At 38.3% G+C, this 17,218-nt stretch overlaps 1 protein-coding gene across 4 annotated transcripts in view; it reads right to left on the reverse strand.

Annotated features, from left to right (window-relative positions):
• The window catches only part of CKAP5 (cytoskeleton associated protein 5), an 86,817-nt gene that overhangs the window by 62,165 nt on the left and 7,434 nt on the right, over positions 1–17,218 (reverse strand). For 3 of the 4 annotated variants that reach the window (XM_006772277.2, XM_006772275.2, XM_015569532.1), the window contains exons 2-5: positions 7,764–7,857; positions 7,086–7,279; positions 5,425–5,631; positions 663–834 (exon numbers count right to left, since the gene is read on the reverse strand). In XM_006772277.2, the coding sequence (XP_006772340.1) occupies positions 663–834; positions 5,425–5,631; positions 7,086–7,279; positions 7,764–7,820 (630 nt within the window). In that variant the 5' untranslated portion in view covers positions 7,821–7,857. Of the gene's footprint in view, positions 1–662; positions 835–5,424; positions 5,632–7,085; positions 7,280–7,763; positions 7,858–14,261; positions 14,337–17,218 lie in introns of those variants that run through there. The other variant, XM_006772276.2, reaches the window with a different exon arrangement.

Raw genomic sequence — 17,218 nt, forward strand, 5'->3', positions numbered from 1 at the left:
GGCCGGAATAAAAGCATGGATGGAGTGTTTGTGTGAACTAATATAAATTCAAAGTAAACATCATTACAATAAAGGAAGCTGTTATTTTTTTTATTTAGTTTTATTCATTTCAAACGGGCAGGATCTGCGGGCTTGAGTCTGCAGGCCAACGCTCTATCCTCTGAGCCAAACCGGTCAGGGCTAATTTCTTATTTATATGGCTCTAAAGGGACAAGATAAATTTAAACTGTATACATTTTGTAGTATAAGACAAACTGACTAATATTTACTACACTGAAGATGTACTGCTGAGCACACAGAAAAAAGAAAATCCATTTTTTGGCCACTCTTATTAGTTCATGAATTCAGATACATTTGTATCAGATAAAGTCTATAATCAATTATAACAAAAAGAAATTAATTTTGTCCAAACAGATATTAAATCCTGCTACCAATAGCATTATAAAGGGATCTTTTAAACTGCTACAGATTCAAGACTAAGATACAGGAATCACCAAATGCATGGTATTTACCTTGAGAGGACAAAGTAACAAAAGAGACAAGTTGGCTATGCTCAGAAGAACCAACTGATTTAAATAATTGTTTGTAAGGATAGAATATCAACAACAATAAGAAGGAAACAACTTCATATATTAACCTGATGCAAAAACTTTGTGCCTCACCTGGACAGAGTTTATATTTTGTAATGGAGGTCTCAGAACATCCCGAATCCATCTGTAAATCTCCACAGCAATTAGTTTGGCTTCATCTCGAACACCCTTGTCTCGAGATTCGAAGAGTTTTGGCAACACTTTGATAATTGGCTTAAGCAAGATGATTTTGGAACCAAATTCACTAGAAGTTAAATATTGGAAAAACAATTGTCAACGTGCTTGCTTGGGTAAAGTGTTAGCTTTCATTCACACAAGCATAGTTCCATATCCATATATTATAGAATTATATAAGTTGAGTTTTAAGGCAGAAAAGAAGGGAATTCATAACCACATCTATGTTTGTATGTCATTATTCCAAAAATACTATTTAATGTCTTGGGTCCAAAATAATATTACTACATTATTTATTTATTTTTAATATATATATTTTTAGAGAGAGAGGAAGGGAGAGGAGAGGGAGAAAGAGAAACATCGATGTGAAAGCAGAACATCAATTGCCTGCCTCCTGTGCACTACCCTACCCGGGATTGAGCCTGCAACCTGGGCATGTGCCCTGACCAGGAATCCAACCAAGAACCAGAAACCTTTTGGTGCATGAGACAATGCCCAACTAACTGAGCCATACTGGCCAGGGCAAGATTACCATTTTAAAGTGAACTTTCTAGATAACTAGAGTAGGAATAATTCAAGTCCTTAAAGGACCAACATTTTTGTGATATCTTAAATATACATGCATATACATATAAAAGCATAAAAATATAAACAAATAGGTTTATAAATATTTAGATGAGTGAAATCTGCTTTCAAAATACTTTTTAATAGTTCTTACAATTAAGGTGGTTTGCTCAACTCAATAGATACCTAATCCTGGCAGTATGTGGTTTCATTCCTGATTTTAAAGCTATTACACTATAACTCCAGGCAACTGAAACCTTTTGCTTCAGTTTTCCATAGGAAAAGGTTGTCTTCTGACTTAAGAAAGGTAACACAATTACTTATTTACTTATTATTTTTTCCAGCAAAATAAAATTCCAGTTTGTTGTTGTACAACAGTTTCACACACATCAAAAAGACCAAATAAACAAACAGCAACTTCCTAGCTAAAAATGAAAAAAGAAACCTTTAATTTTGGGCCCTTTTAACCATTTCATATAAACCCAACTACTTATAGTAGAGCCAAGTGTATACACAGAAAGTTACTGGATTGCTCTGAGTAAGATTTTTTTGTTGTTTTTGCTTTTTACAAGTTTTTTTTTTCTCCTTTGGGATTATAATGAACATGGTCACTCCACAAATAAAGTCAGAAGTAGGATGGAGAATGTTCCAAAGGCTGGTTTGGTCATCGCGAGGTCATTAAAAATGGCTAACTCCTAACAATATGTACAAAAATATAAAATGTAAATAAAAAATACAAATTTTCCTTTTAAAAGTACTTTTAAGAAAAAAAGCAGGACCTTGGAAGTTTTGGTTCTTTGGGTGATGAAGATCACATGTCATCTGTGACTCTTTAAGGTAACCAGGTTTAGATTCTGAGATGGTAAGTGGGGGATGAATAGATCACAGTGACCTTTTATGGGGAAAAATTTTAACTTTTCCTTTTTTGCTGTTTAGCCATCCTCACTGGTCTTCTGCTTCTTGGTGTCAACATCATCATCCTCATCATTTTCAGCTGCCCATTTGCCAGTAGCTGCCTCAGTCTCCTCAACTTCATCTCCATCTTCTTCTTCATTATCACCTTCCTCCTCCTCTTCCTCTTCTCACCTTCTTCTTCCTCTTTTTCATCTACTTCCTGCTCCTCATTTTCCTCATAGCATTCCCATTAGCAGGTGTGTCTCTTCCATTCTCTGCGTCCTCCTCAACTTCTTTCTCCTTTAAGTCCTTGGCGGTGATGTCAGAGCTGGCGTCCATGGCCACATCTGACATGGTGGGGCATGCCAGTGATCTGCAGCAGATTTTTTAAAAAGGACTTTGGCGAAAAAGCAGTGGCAGAGGAGGCATGGGGCGGAGGTGGCTGCAGCGAAGGGAGAGGCGGCCACAGGAACAATGCAAAGATGGCTTTTCAGAGCAGCCAGAGGAAAGGTAAAACTGTAACCTTACATATCTGTCACATATTATAGTTTTAAGTTCCCAACTTGCCAAATTTAGCTTTCTGATTCACTGTTAACATTTCTGAATAACATTCTGGAGCAAGAGGAATTTAGTTATAAAAGAACACTGAAATTCTCTAGTAAGACCCATATATATTACTCATCTATGATCTAATGTGTACAGATTTATCTCAAATGCATATATACAACAAAATTTTTCAGTAATAGCTACTGACATATTCCAATAGGCCAAAAAAGGAGACTGTGAAAATACTCTCTCTAGAAGTGATATTTAACAAGACAACTGATTGTGTAAATAGTTTAAATATAGGTATCTTAACATGAAACTAAACTAGATATCTCCAAGATTGCCTATGATAATGATAAACCATTCTTTTTAGGGATGCTCAACATGGTGCCTGAAGAATCTAACATTTGGAATTCTTAATTTTCCTTTACATTATTACTGTTTCATCTGATTTTTTATTTGTTTCACTATCCTTGCCTGCTTCTGAAAGATAAAAAAACAAAGCCAAAACAAACAAGTAAAAAAACATTTGGAGCAGGTCTACATGGAAAATACCTTAAAAAATTAATTTTGATACTAAACACATTACTACAGAAAAAAACAAAAGGGTTCTAGGAGCCCGTTTTAGGGGCCACAGAACAATATTTGGTCTCCTGAAACTATCACTAACAGATAGCTTGCCGAAGCTCTGGAATCTAGGATTGAACATTTGGTCTCAAGGTTCTTGAAGGTTCGAGAGAACTGTCTAGTTCAGCCGCGGGCAAACTACGGCCCGCAGGCCGGATCCGGCCTTTTGAAATGAATAAAACTATTGAAAAAAAAGACCGTATCCTTTTATGTAATGATGTTTACTTTGAATTTATATTAGTTCACACAAACACTCCATCCATACTTTTGTTCTGGCCCTCCGGTCCAGTTTAAGAACCCATTGTGGCCCTCAAGTCAAAAAGTTTGCCCCCCCCTGGTCTAGTTCCACTTATAGATTCTGAGATGCTTTAGGACATATAAAGAACCATGCAGGGATGGGACTAAATTAAATAACATCTATAAAAAAGATGTAAGAAGATATGTCTAGCTTGTTCTTTTTCTACCCTTATTCTCCTAGTCAGTTTAAAATGAAGTAACCAGAGTTTATAGCATTCTAGATTAAAAACTTCTTATTAAAAGGTAGATTATAGTAAAATATATATTTTATTAGATATCTAATAAGGACAGAACAGATGCATTGATACAAGCAGTTTTGATAATCAGGTCAATTCACTAAATTTCTAAGATAAGAATCAGCATACTATTTACTATTCATAAAAATACATGCCTACTATAATAATAGGCTAGACATGAGGAAACATTTATTTCACAAGAATCTAAGTGAAAGTCAAATTTTATAAAAGAACATTATGAACCGAATGAAAGACAACGTAAGTTTAAGACATAAACTGAAGATAGTTTAACAAAATTTAAAAATTTTGATACTTTTATTAAGATAAACACCAAAGGAAGCATTTTCTCCAAGAAGTAGGTCATATGCAAAATCATGAGAGAGTTGAGTTGACATGATCTTCACTTCCGTAGGTCACACATTTAGGGTTTCAGTAGAGCTGTTTTCTAAAGCAGCGGTAGCCAACCTTTTGGACCTCGTGGACTACCAGTGGTCCGCGGACCACCGGTTGGTGACCGCTGTTCTAAAGTATCTCACGTGGATGGTTTGGGGGATAGGATATCAGATAAGGACTGCCAAATCAGGTCTAGTGGTCTGTCTAATTCAGATTTTCACAGCAAATTACAACCACTTATTCATGAAAAACTTCACCACCAAATTCTAAGACTGAAAATAACTTATTGCATAAGAGTAAGTTATTTTCTATTTGCTATTGCTGTACTTCTGTTTAAAGGCATATAGCATTGGCTTCTATTTTATAAAAAGGCACCTAAACAAAGGTCTACCTTAGCCAACAAACTGTGGATAGCCAACACTTCAAAGTTTATAAATTTATTTCAGATAAAGAGCTGCTTAAATACCCCGAGGAGTGCTTTTCAACAAAAAGACCAATTCATTATCTAAGAACAGGTCAGAAATATTCCCTGTTCATCTTCATTAGAAAGGAATTTAAGCCCTAGCTGGTTTGGCTCAGGGGATAGAGCGTCGGCCTGCGGACCAAAGGGTCCCGAGTTCAATACCGGTCAAGGGCATGTACCGTGGTTGTACCAGACTCCTCCCTGGCCCACACCCTGGTCAGGGGGCGTGCAGGAGGCAACCAATAGATGTGTTTCTCTCACACTGATATTTCTCTGTCTTTCCCTCTCTCTTCCATTCTCTAAAATCAATGGAAAAACATCTTCGGGTGAGGATTAAAAACAAAACAAAACAAACCCACAAAAAAATAAAGTCCCCTACTATGAAAGAAAGAGAGAGAGAGAGGAAGAGGAAGAGAGAGAAAGGAAGAAACTTAAATAACTATGCAATACACTTGAAGGCTAAAATTACTAAATACAAAGTGCCACACTCGAGGAATGAGTTCAGCTTTTCTAAGTCACTTTCCTGATGGGTATGGTGCCAAGTCAAGTCTAGCAGTTTTTATTTCTGTTTAAACCAGGAACTCAAACTCAACTGAGACACCCTAGTTAATAGAACGAATACAAAAAGAAAAGGTCTTACCTTAAGGCCTTCCTCAGGGTCTCTATGCAGGCCACTATAATCTTGGGGTTCTTACTGTCCAGGCCTTTTAGGAGCTCTTCTTGCACAGTCTCTCCTTTCTCAATCTCTATGTACATCAGACAAATCTCGATACCTAGCTCCTTGGCTTTGGCTTTGGGCTGGTTGAACACTTTACTTACAACACCTGATACAACTTCTCCTGTAGTTCTGTAATATAGATTATAAACAACAACCACACACACAAAACACACCTTTAGTAGGAAGAGCTAGAAAAGGTCATGTAAGGCAATGTGTGTGTGTGTGTGTGGGGGGGGGTGTGAGGGGGGGAGATACACAGTTACTTTTTAAAATGCTTAAATGAGTCTCTAAATTTTTAAATTTATGTTTGAAAATATTAAAAAACTAGGATTGAACATTTGGTCTCAAGGTTCTATTACACAAGAGTAAAGTGAAAAGGTTTAAGACATTCATACCAGACAATAACACAGAACCATAGACTGTTTATAAATGTAGAAAATTCAAACAAGAAAACAAAAATCCCTTGAAATTCCACCACTTCCAGATCTTTCTATACACACACAGATATATTATACAAAAGTAGGATTACGAAGTTCTCGATTTTGTGGAATTTTAAAAAATAATAATTTTAAACACCTCTTAAGGGAATTTCTTCACAGAAGGAATGGATATACACCTTTAGTAATAAAAGGCTGCTCCCAACTCCTTGGTAAGACTACAGTAACTTTATTGCTTTGAATCTCTTCTAAATTAAATAACACTTGTACTATTGGAAATTGGAGGAATTGAGTGGGCTGGAATTACATGTAGCACTTGTCAAAAAAGTTTCTGGAATCAGAAGAAAATGAAATTTAAAAAAGGAATGACTTTACTAATGGCAAGAAAAACTTGGTGATGTTAACAAAACTCTCAAATTATGATTGTTTTTATTAGTATAATCTTTGAAGTAAGTCAATATATATTTCTTGTGCAATTAAGTCAATGGCCCCCTTTTGTGGGTGTATGTGTATGGGGAGGAGGGTCCTTTCAATGACATAAAGATTAGTTAGAAAAATCAGGTTTAAGAGGTATGGGAGAGAGGAGTCACTAGAAACATCTACCATTTGTAGCTCAAGTCAAACAGGCTGAGAGTCACAGAGGTCATTTAGTTAGCATTGCCTCTCCTAAGAGATAAAAATACCTAATGGTCACAGGAAGAATGATGTGATTCTAAGATCACCTAGCTGGGATCTTAGAAAAACTTTTTTGTAATGCCCAAATATTTTCAGTGCAATTCTGATCATTCCTTTGCTAACAACCTCTCAGTTTCTTCTAGAAGTTACTGAAGATTTTCCTTCTTAGTCTAGAAGGAAAGGCTCAAAAGGAGAAAACATTACTTGTTCATCAAAACTTAAGGTAGGAACTCAAGATCTGATTGCTAATTTGTTCCCCGTTAGAGATCTCATGTACTTCTGAGAACAGATAAAGACTGAAAACAAAACAAAACACCAAAAGCCCTGCAAGTATCAAGGAACTATGAAAGAAAATGAATATATTCCAAAAGTGCTAATAACTAAGAACAGTGATCCATAAATATACATAGGTTAATCCAGGTAGCATCAGACAGGGTTTTTTAACAGAATAGTTGAAAAGAAACTACTTACTTTCCTGCTACATGGGCATTTTCAACATAAACAAGCGCAGCTTCTAATCCTTTCAACTGAACCACTGCATTGGAATCAGTCACAAATTTTTTGATCAATCCTAAAAATTTGGACCATTCTGGGCTCTTTTCATCTCTTATTTTCTGGAAGATCTTCAGGGACTCTTCATACCCATTTAACCTTGCTTTCCACAGCTAAAAGAAACGTTGTATTTTAAAAAACAAAACTTAATAATACTATTATTTATTGTTAATTAAGGGGAAGGGAAAAATAACTACCCTATACCAGATAATCTAAACAAAAGACACCATGAGTGGAAACAAAAAAGGAGTTAAGGAAATTAAGATACTTTTTAAAAAAATTAGCTAATAAACTTTTTCTTGTAAATATTTAGTATTTATGATATTCTACTAGGGTCATCTAAAATTCGTAACAGGCCATTCTAAATGTATTTCAATTGGATACAAAGTATTCAAGTATTATTACTTCTTTGGAATATGGCATTAAAGATGTGATAGTTCAAACATGAGTCATCCTGCTTAAACTACCCAATCTCCAAAAGTATGTTTTTTTCAGTTGTACTATGTAATCATTGGGCAGGTTTTAACTATACTACACAGTATAGCTGCAAACAAAACAAGCCGATATACTGAAATTTGAGTTCCAGTAAAGTCTCACCTTGTGTTCACATTTCTGATCAACTGGCAGTTTCAACCACTCACTGTCATCTCCCATTGTGCTTCCAGTTTCTCCTTAGAATTAACAATAATTCCTGGCCAAATAAAAATCGATACCTATTAATTCTAGCATCCAGCAGTCTCTTAAGACAAAATGATTTTTCTCAGATTTTTATTTTATCATGATGCACCAATAAAATTTAAAACCCACTTTGTTTATAATACCCATTTAATTACATTAATAGAGCATTTTAAAAGTAAACACACAAAAAAGTCAATAAAAAACTCTAAATAAATCTAGAAAGGACAGATATCTGTTAAAAAAAAAAGACGCTTAAATATTTCGCCAATGGGAACTTCTTAGATACATGACAAAGAGAGAATAAAACAGAAGAGCTGAGCTACTTGGCCTCTTAACCAGCAGGTATTTTATTTTATTTTACCCTGTGAAATGAATGTAACTTTTGTCACTTAAGTAGTTATGTGGCCCTGGATTGTGTGGCCCACTTGGTTGGAGTGTTATGCCAAGGCTGTGGGTTTGATCCCTGGTCAGGGCACCCAGAGAAGCAACCAATGAATGCATAAATAAATAAAACAACAAATGGATGTCTCTCTCTCTCCCCTTTCCCTTCCTTTCTTTCTCAAATCAATTTTTAAAAAGGGGTAAGAGAAGAGTTTCAAAGAATGTCATACTTTCAACTGTTAACCTAAAATTCCTTATAGAAAGTAATCCATATGGAAAAATCTCAATGCTACCCAACTCTCTATCTAATTATGGCAAATATGACTTTAGTCAATATTTATGTAAACTAGTAAAAAATCAAATTCCTGAATGAATTATTCCTTTATAAACCTTATATTTAAACAATTTTTAGAGAGGTTTACAGTCAACATTTGTTCAATAACTTTATTCTATTCATTTAGGTAACATTTATTTCTGCTTATAAAAGTCATTTATGCTAACTGCAGAAAATCTGGAAAGTACAAAAAATATATAAAGAAGAAAAGTATTAAAACACAATTTCACCACTTTGATGAACACTAAAGTGTGTGTCCACTTGAGTCCTTCCAGACTGTTTTCAACGCATATCTATATATATATCTAAATATAAAACCCTAATATGGAAATAGACCAAATGGTGGAACAATCAAACAGCAGGTCGCTATGACATGCACTGACCACCAGGGGGCGCACGTGCAAAACATGGCGGGCATTGGTCGTGGTGGGATGGTGGAGCAGGTAAGTGGGGGCGCCAGACCAAGGTAGGGCGCTGGCCACTGTCATCGGTGTGAGCCTCTGGTGGTTACTGAAAATTCTTTGCTCCTGCGAGCCGCAGTCCCGCCTGGCGCTCACATCTGCTGCCAGTGCTGGCCTCACTCGCACCCACTGCCAGCCCTGATCACCCAAGGACTTCTCCACTTCCCCTTGCTACTGAAGGGCAATGGGGTAGCAGTTGCCCACACACACCCACTGCTGGTGCTGGCCCTGCTTGCACCCGCTACTGGCATCGGCCCCAATTGCTCCGTGCTGTCAGTGGGTGCAAGCAGGGCAGGCACTGTCAGTGAGCGGGAGTGATGGCGGCCGGAGCGGGGTTGCCGGCAGAGAGGGAACCGGGGGCCGCGGAGGGAAGGAATGGGCAGGAGCGTGGAAGATGGGCCGAGACCCGCCCCTATGCCCACCGCAGCTTCGCAGTCCACAGTTCCTTTCAAAGGTGCATGAATTCGTGCACTGGGTCCCTAGTACAGTATATAAATACATGAAAAAAAGAAGAGGGGTAATCCTCTTGAAATCTTTTTCTTTTTAAAAAATATTCTTTAGTTTCTTCATTAAGCCTGTTTCTGTAGTGTAGTGGTTATCACGTTCGCCTAACACTTCAATAAATTATTTTTTTAAGTCCCAAGGTGATTCTAATGTGCAGCCTCGGTTAAAAACCTCTAACATTACTTTCCTGGCACAAGTTTGAGCTACAAAAGCAATCTTTCCTATCTCATTTTCAAAGAGAAACACTCCATGAATCTTTTATTTTTTTTATTTTATTTTTTACATTGGGTCTTTTTAAAAAATATATATTTTAATGATTTTTACAGAGAGGAAGGGAGAGGGATAGAGAATCAGAAACACCGATGAGAGAGAAACATCAATCAGCTGACTCCTGCACACACACTACTGGGGAGAAAGGGAGGGGGATAGATAGTTAGAAACATCGATGAGAGAGAAACATTCATCAGCTGCCTCCTGCACACCCGCTACTGGGGATGTGCCCGCAACCAAGGTACATGCCCTTGACTGGAATCGAATCTGGGACCCTTCAGTTCGTAGGCTGACGATCTATCCGCTGAGCCAAACCGGTTAGGGCTCCATGAATCTTTTAAAACATTTTCCAACCAAGAGAATGTGAACAACAATATTCAGTTCTTGGTATTCTATGAGTTTACTACAATACTCATCTTTTTTTTCCCTATTAGTTACTTTTGGAAACATGAAGGTTATCCAACTTTAGTGCCTTGTAGAAAATTTAGATGCCATTTTATTATTCTTTCTGAAATGGCTTCTATTACGCTACAGTCTGAGTTTTTAAAAGTTAGTATTTATGATCTTTCTATTAAAAAGAAAGGCTTGCTTCATACCTAAATTTCCCCAGACACTGACATAATGGACACAGTATTTGTGTATGCATGTGACAAGGACTTTTGCTCTGTCTTTGTCTTCTTCCATGATTGATATACTAAGGAAAAAAGCACTTCTCTACTAATTCCCTCCCAAAATTATGTTAATTATGAAATTAATTTAGACTTTAATTTTTATATAAACATGAATTATGAAGCATTATAATAAAGTTGACCTACCATCCAATCTGAAAATGAGAACACTACCAATATTAGTGCACCTGTGCATTTCTTTTCCTACTCTTTCTTTCCTACAGAAGCACTTTTTTAAAGTTTGTTTAGTTCTATGCCATAGTCATAGGTACTATCCCTAAATAACAAAATTAATTGCACTTGATTTTGCGCTTTAGATACATGTTATACTATTTGTAATCCTCAATAACTTGCTTTTTTCATTCACTGGCTGGGTAGCTCAGTTGAGTAGAGTGTGGTCTTGATATGCAAAGGTTTCAGGTTTGATCCTCGGTCAGGGCACATACAAGAATCTACCAATGAAAGCATAAATAAATGGAACAACACTAACACACACTCTCCCCCTCCCCCTCCTTTCCTCTCTCTCTCTCAATTCAATAAATAAATTTTTTTTTAAATTTCATTTGTAAAATTCATCCATGTGGTTGTAGTACCATTCAGAACTACACATACTGTGGTCAGAAGACTTGTGCTGGTTCACAAACTTATTCAGAGATTAGTACAGAAATGGAGACAAGAGTTTAAAAATAGACATAGCACCTATACTAATTTCTTTTATTATGGTGGTCTGGGAAACTGAAACAAGTTAAGCGAAGGTAAAGTATACTAGTAAAAATGCAACAAGGAAAGTAAGGGGCTGTAGAGTCAGGCTGGAAAGTAAAGATCAAAACCTAGAGGGTCTTATTAACAATGTTACAGAATTTGGACTTTATCTCAAAGGTAAAAGGAGACTTTGAAGGATTATTAAGTAGAAAAAATTACATATACTATCAAACTTGCAGTTTTTAAAGACCATGTACTGCAAATGTAAAAGCAATGTAAAGAATAGCTTGGAGCCTTAACCGGTTTGGCTTAGTGGATAGAGCATCGGCCTGAGGACTGAAGGGTCCCAGGTTCGATTCTGGTCAAGGGCATGTACCTTGGTTGCAGACACATCCCCAGTACGGGGTGTGCAGGAGGCAGCTGATCGATGTTTCTCTCATCAATGTTCCTAATTCTCTATCCCTCTTCCTCCCTTCCTCTCTGTAAAAATCAATAAAATATATTAAAAAAAAAAAAAGAATAGCTTGGAGCCCTAGCCGGTTTGGCTCAGTGGATAGAGCATCAGCCTGCGAACTGAAGGGTCCTGGGTTCAATTCCGGCCAAGGGCACATGCCTGGGTTGCAGGCTCAATCCCAGCAGGGGGCGTGCAGGAGGCAGCCGACCAATGATTGTCTCTCATCACTGATATTTCTATCTCGCTCTCCTTCTCCCTTCCTCTCTGAAATCAATAAAGAAATATATATATATTTTAAAAAGAATAGCTTGGAAGACAGTAACAATGGAGGGAAATAAGGTAGAAGGCTGTGGTCTAAATGAAAAACAATGGTAGCTTGCACCTAAGGGTAGTAGCAATGCAGATGGAAAAAAGTGGATGAATTTTAGAGATATAAGGAGTGTCAAAGAATGTCTTTACTGAGTAAATGTAAAATGGGTAGAACAGAGGGATAAAGATGAGTTTTGGACAAAATGAGTTTGAGATGCATGCCAGACAAGTGCAGATGTGTGCAGTAGTCACTTAAGTAGGAGATTGTTCTACCACACCGGCCGGGCTACAAGAGATTTCTTGATTCCTAGTTTGGTTAAATTCTTACAGTTTATCAGCATCTGGTTTCTAGATCATGTACAGTGAAAACTATTCACACTTTATAAATAATAATATTTATTTTGGTGAGTACCTAACTCAATGAAAATATAAAGAGCAAATGAAAGAATATATACAAGACAAGTTTATTTGTCTCCAAAAGGACACATTTTAATTTAGAGAAATTTAAAATGCAGTTAGTTGGTAAAAGGGAATCATCTCTAATCAGCAGCTGGCTAATAATCAAGCCTAACTACCCAATTATGCCTTAAAACACTGTTACCTGTGCTTGGTTAAGAGAGGAATGACATAGTTAATATGAATGATATTTAGTTAATTAGAATGATAGTTAATTCTAATTTGGGATTACCCAAGCAGTCCAACCCCGCCTCCAACTGTTATTTCATTGAGAGCTCACTCTACCAGTTGTAAAGGAAAATCTTTCTTTGAGATTAACAAAAGCATAAAACAAATAATAAAGGTTTCATTTTATACTTGAGAAATATGAACTTCAAGTGGTTAGAAATGTGGCACCAGGATGAACATAGACACAGAAAACCAAGCTTTAGTTACATAGCAAGGCTTGATGCTTAATGAATGAATAAAATTGCCAACGAAGAGAATCATTAATAAAATTAATTTGAACTACTATATATATATATATATATATCAAAAATGAGTTCGCGTGTCACCTCTGACACATGTGTCATAGGTTCGCCATCACTGGTCTATAAGAATAATTATACAGCTATTAAATAAATTGTTTTAGCTTTCTACTTGGGAAGAAGCTTAAAGCAGCAAAACTATTTTATGGCTAATTTCCAAGTCCTTGACCTACAAAAGCTCTTCACTATTACATTACAAGAGATTTGGATTTGATTACCATTCCTAGACTCTCACTTCTGGCTACTGCAGAAGCACAGAATGAGTCTGAGAGAAGTTTAAGGAAAAATTTTTCCCACTCAAAAATCAACCCTTTGAATGACTAATGAATGAGGTATGATGATAGTTTCACTGCAAAAAGAAAATAGTTCCAAAAACAAGGACAAAACAAAATACACAAACATGCCCAGGAATCTTTACTCAAACCATGTCTAGGAATAAATAACTGGGTTAAAGAAGCATAACAATTATGTAACTGGCATAAAATTAAAGCTTTTTATTATTTGGCCAAGCCAAACAAAATCTCTAAGTAGCCAGTAACAAAATAGCAAGATTTTCCTTTAATTTAAAAAACATCACTGCCTCCAGGTAATTCCCATTAACAAGGACAAGTACTATCCTCTTGCTGGAGTATTCTGTATTATTAGAGATCAGAAATCTAAATGGCTTCTCTAGCAGGTTTTCTGAACAAACTTGGGTGTGCTTGCTGTTCTAGTCTTGGGATGGTGGCTTCCCATAAATTCCTTCAGAGAGAAGAAAGGGTAAAGAGTTATCTCTTTCACATCGTGCTACACATCAGTTAAAGAAAGTTAACTGGACTCTCCCTAACAGATGATCACTGTCAATGTCTCCAAAAGGTGGACCTGACAACAACACAGGCCTCCGGGGAGGCTGAAATCTAAACCTGACTGTGAATTGGGTCAACTTGTGAGTTACTGCTCAATCGTACCAAGGTAGGTGAAAACCTAACGCTTACTCATCCCGAAGCTACTCGGGTCTCCAAATCCTGGGTAAGGATCCAAGGCCCAAAGGCACTGGATTCAGCTGTCCCCATCCAGTTCAACAAGGCTGTACTCGGGGAAAAGCAACCCTCTCCTCACTCTAAGCAGGAGCGAGGGGAGGCAAAGCCAGGTTGTAGGCGCCCCTCAATCACTGCACACCCGAAGAAGCACTCTCCGGCCGCTGTCGCCACCCAGAAGTAAAGCAGATGCCCCAGGTTTTAGCTCACTGAAGCCGGCATTGTTTACGCTCTTTCACTGCCCTCGGATAGGCCAGAAAAGTCCCCTGTTCTGTCCACCAGGGCTTCCGGCAAGGGCAAGAGATGCCAGACCCTCACCGCAGTTTGACACTTACGCTCCCCAGGCAGGGAGAGGTCAGGGCATTAGTGTTCCAGCAGAATCAGCAGGCACACCGCGCAGGCGGTGGCATTGGTGCGGCTGGCCCGCTGGGAAACCCCTCCTCCAGGGGCGGGGCCCAGAGCGCGCTGTCAGAGTGCCCGCCCCTTCCTGGACCCCTTCCCGCAAACGCTAACTGATTAAAGGGGCCACCTCTCTTCCCCCAGAGGTCTGCAGAAAAGTGGTCGGCAAACACATTAGTCAACAGAGCCAAATATCAACAGTACAACGATTGAAATTTCTTTCGAGATCCAAATTTTTTAAACTATATAGGTAGGTACATTGTTATTAACTTAATTAGGGTACTCCTAAGGCTTAGGAAGAGCCACGCTCAAGGGGCCAAAGAGCCGCAGTTTGCTGATCACTGCTGAGCCCACAGGGTTTCTAAGGCAAGAGGCAAAATTAAGGACCAACCAGGAGGACTCCAGCACAATTGGGAAGAACTCCTTTTCGGTGGCAACACAAGTAATGTCCCAGAAACAAAGGAGATGACCAGTTCCTAGTATCATAATCCTAATCCCTCTCCAAGGGTGAAAAAAACTGTAGGAGATAGCCAAAGCATCAGGATGTATAAATATGTAGCCCCTATTATGTAAGCTGCTTACTTCATTAACTTGAGCAGTCAGTGTTCTTCAAATGGCAACTAAAAGGCCCAGAAAAGATTTCTGGCAGCCTGTGCTGCTTCACTCACTCTTTCACTGACTTCCTTCTCTACATTCCCAGGAATCCCAGACAATGATATATCATGGAAGGTAATAGCAGGAGAAATAGAAAAATAGCAGTCTTCTTGTGAATATAATGTATTCTTTCAAAAACTGGCCAACAATTCACCACAAGTCTATGTATCTAGATTAAAGAAGTCTTGCATGGTCCTGGCCTGTGTGTTTCAGTTGGTTGGAGCATCATTCCAGTGCACCAAAAGGTGGGGGGTTTAATTAGGCAACTGACCAATGTTTCTCTCTCTCTTCCTCTGCCTGAAATTAAAAATATATATAGCTTGCATGCAAATACAATTGTTCATTCATCTAATTTAATATGAAGAATTCTTGAGAAAATTGAAGGAGAAACTGGATTAGTAATATTTCAGGAAGTAATGGTTTCTGAGCTATCCGGTAGGTTATCAATGAGTTTTAATTTTCTTTTCATAAGAGTAATTTTTCCTCAATCTCAGATTACAAGGTTTGACTGTATTTTGTGTCTCTTTCATATGTCAAGAAATATATTTGTGTTCTTTAAATTAATTTGATTTTTAGAGGGGGGAAGGGGACAGAGAAGGAGAGAAAGAAAGTGAGAGTGAGAGTGAGAAAGAGAGAGAGAGAGAGAGAGAGAGAAACATCAATGTGCTGTTCCATCCATTTATGATTCTCTGGTTGATTCTTGTGTGTGCCCTGAACCTGGATCGAACCCACAACCTTGTATCTGGAAACTTGTTGTATTAGGCCAGCGGTTCTCAACCTGTGGGTCGCGACCCATTTGGCGGTCGAACGACCCTTTCACAGGGGTCGCCTAAGATCATCCTGCATATCAGATATTTACATTACGATTGATAACAGTAGCAACATTACAGTTATGAAGTAGCAACGAAAATAATTTTATGGCTGGGTCACAACACGAGGAACTGTATTTAAAGGGCCAGAAGGTTGAGAACCACTGTATTAGGCTATGCTCTAAACAAATGAGCGCTATCTGACCTGTGTGCGTGTGCGTGCGCGCGCGCGCGTGTGTGTGTGTGTGTGTGTGGTGTGTGTTTAAGCCTGTATTCATCCACCTAAACTACATAAAAAAAACACACCTTACTAAAGCCTTAAATCACCACCAGACCAGTGAAGGACTCAAGTTAGTGAAGCTGAAGACAATTAGTAAGTGCCCTAACATCTTCCATCCCAAATAGGGGTTCAAGTGGAAATTTAGATTCCAAAGGATAGGCCCTTTACTAGGGAGCAGACCAGGTTACCCTTATTTAGATGGTTACCCTTATTTGAGACTTGAAGGCTAAGTCAACAATACTTTTGAGTTAGGTAATTAAGATATTATTTCATTATATGCCCATTAAGTTTTTCACACTATTTTCATTAGATTTTGAACACCTGAAGGGCAAGGGCTGGAATGTATCTTACTCATGCTTTTCTTTGAGAGTATGATACGAAATGAATACTGAATAAGTATTTATCATAAAAGGTATGACCAACACTTTCTTTGACACAGGAATACAGATAATCTCAATAAGCATAGTACAGTGCATACACACAAATGAATAATATCCAGTACGGTGCTCATTATTGAATTAAAAATTCAGAGAGGAAAAAAATCCACTGATTGTACAGCCCAGTCTCTGACATCAGAACTCAAGATTATTATTATGGGGGTTTCTATCTTTTGTCATAAATGCATAGACTATTTCTGAATAACTAGATCTCTTACCAAATATCATAGTCTACACATAGCTCATCTTATTTTGGTTATTGCTTTTCTTTACTAGAGCATGAAGAGACAACTGGACATGTAAAAACTTCATAATCCAACAAATTAAGGTAGTAATATTCTCCTTAACAAGACAAATGGAAACTGTTCAGAAAATGATTTATTAAATACTAGGGGCCCGGTGCACGAAATTCGTGCACTGGGGGTGGGGGGTGGGGGGGAGTGTCCCTCAGCCCAGCCTGCCCCCTCTCATACTGGGAGCCCCCTCAGGGGTGGGAGGCAACCCGGCAATCAGGGAAAGGCGACGCCCCATTACACCTCTGCTGCTGCCACTGCCAACAGTGCAAGCTTCAGCCGGCCCTGGTTACCTGAGACTCAGTCAGTGGGGAGTGCAGGAGGACTCGAGGCCCCCGGCGGGGCTGAGGGGACTCCAGCAGCAGGCGCGCAGAGTGGCCGGATCCGCCCCCACTGTGGGCCCCACCATCTTGTGATGGC

Source organism: Myotis davidii, unplaced genomic scaffold, assembly GCF_000327345.1.
Source record: "Myotis davidii unplaced genomic scaffold, ASM32734v1 scaffold265, whole genome shotgun sequence".
NCBI classification, from domain to species: Eukaryota; Metazoa; Chordata; class Mammalia; order Chiroptera; family Vespertilionidae; genus Myotis; species Myotis davidii.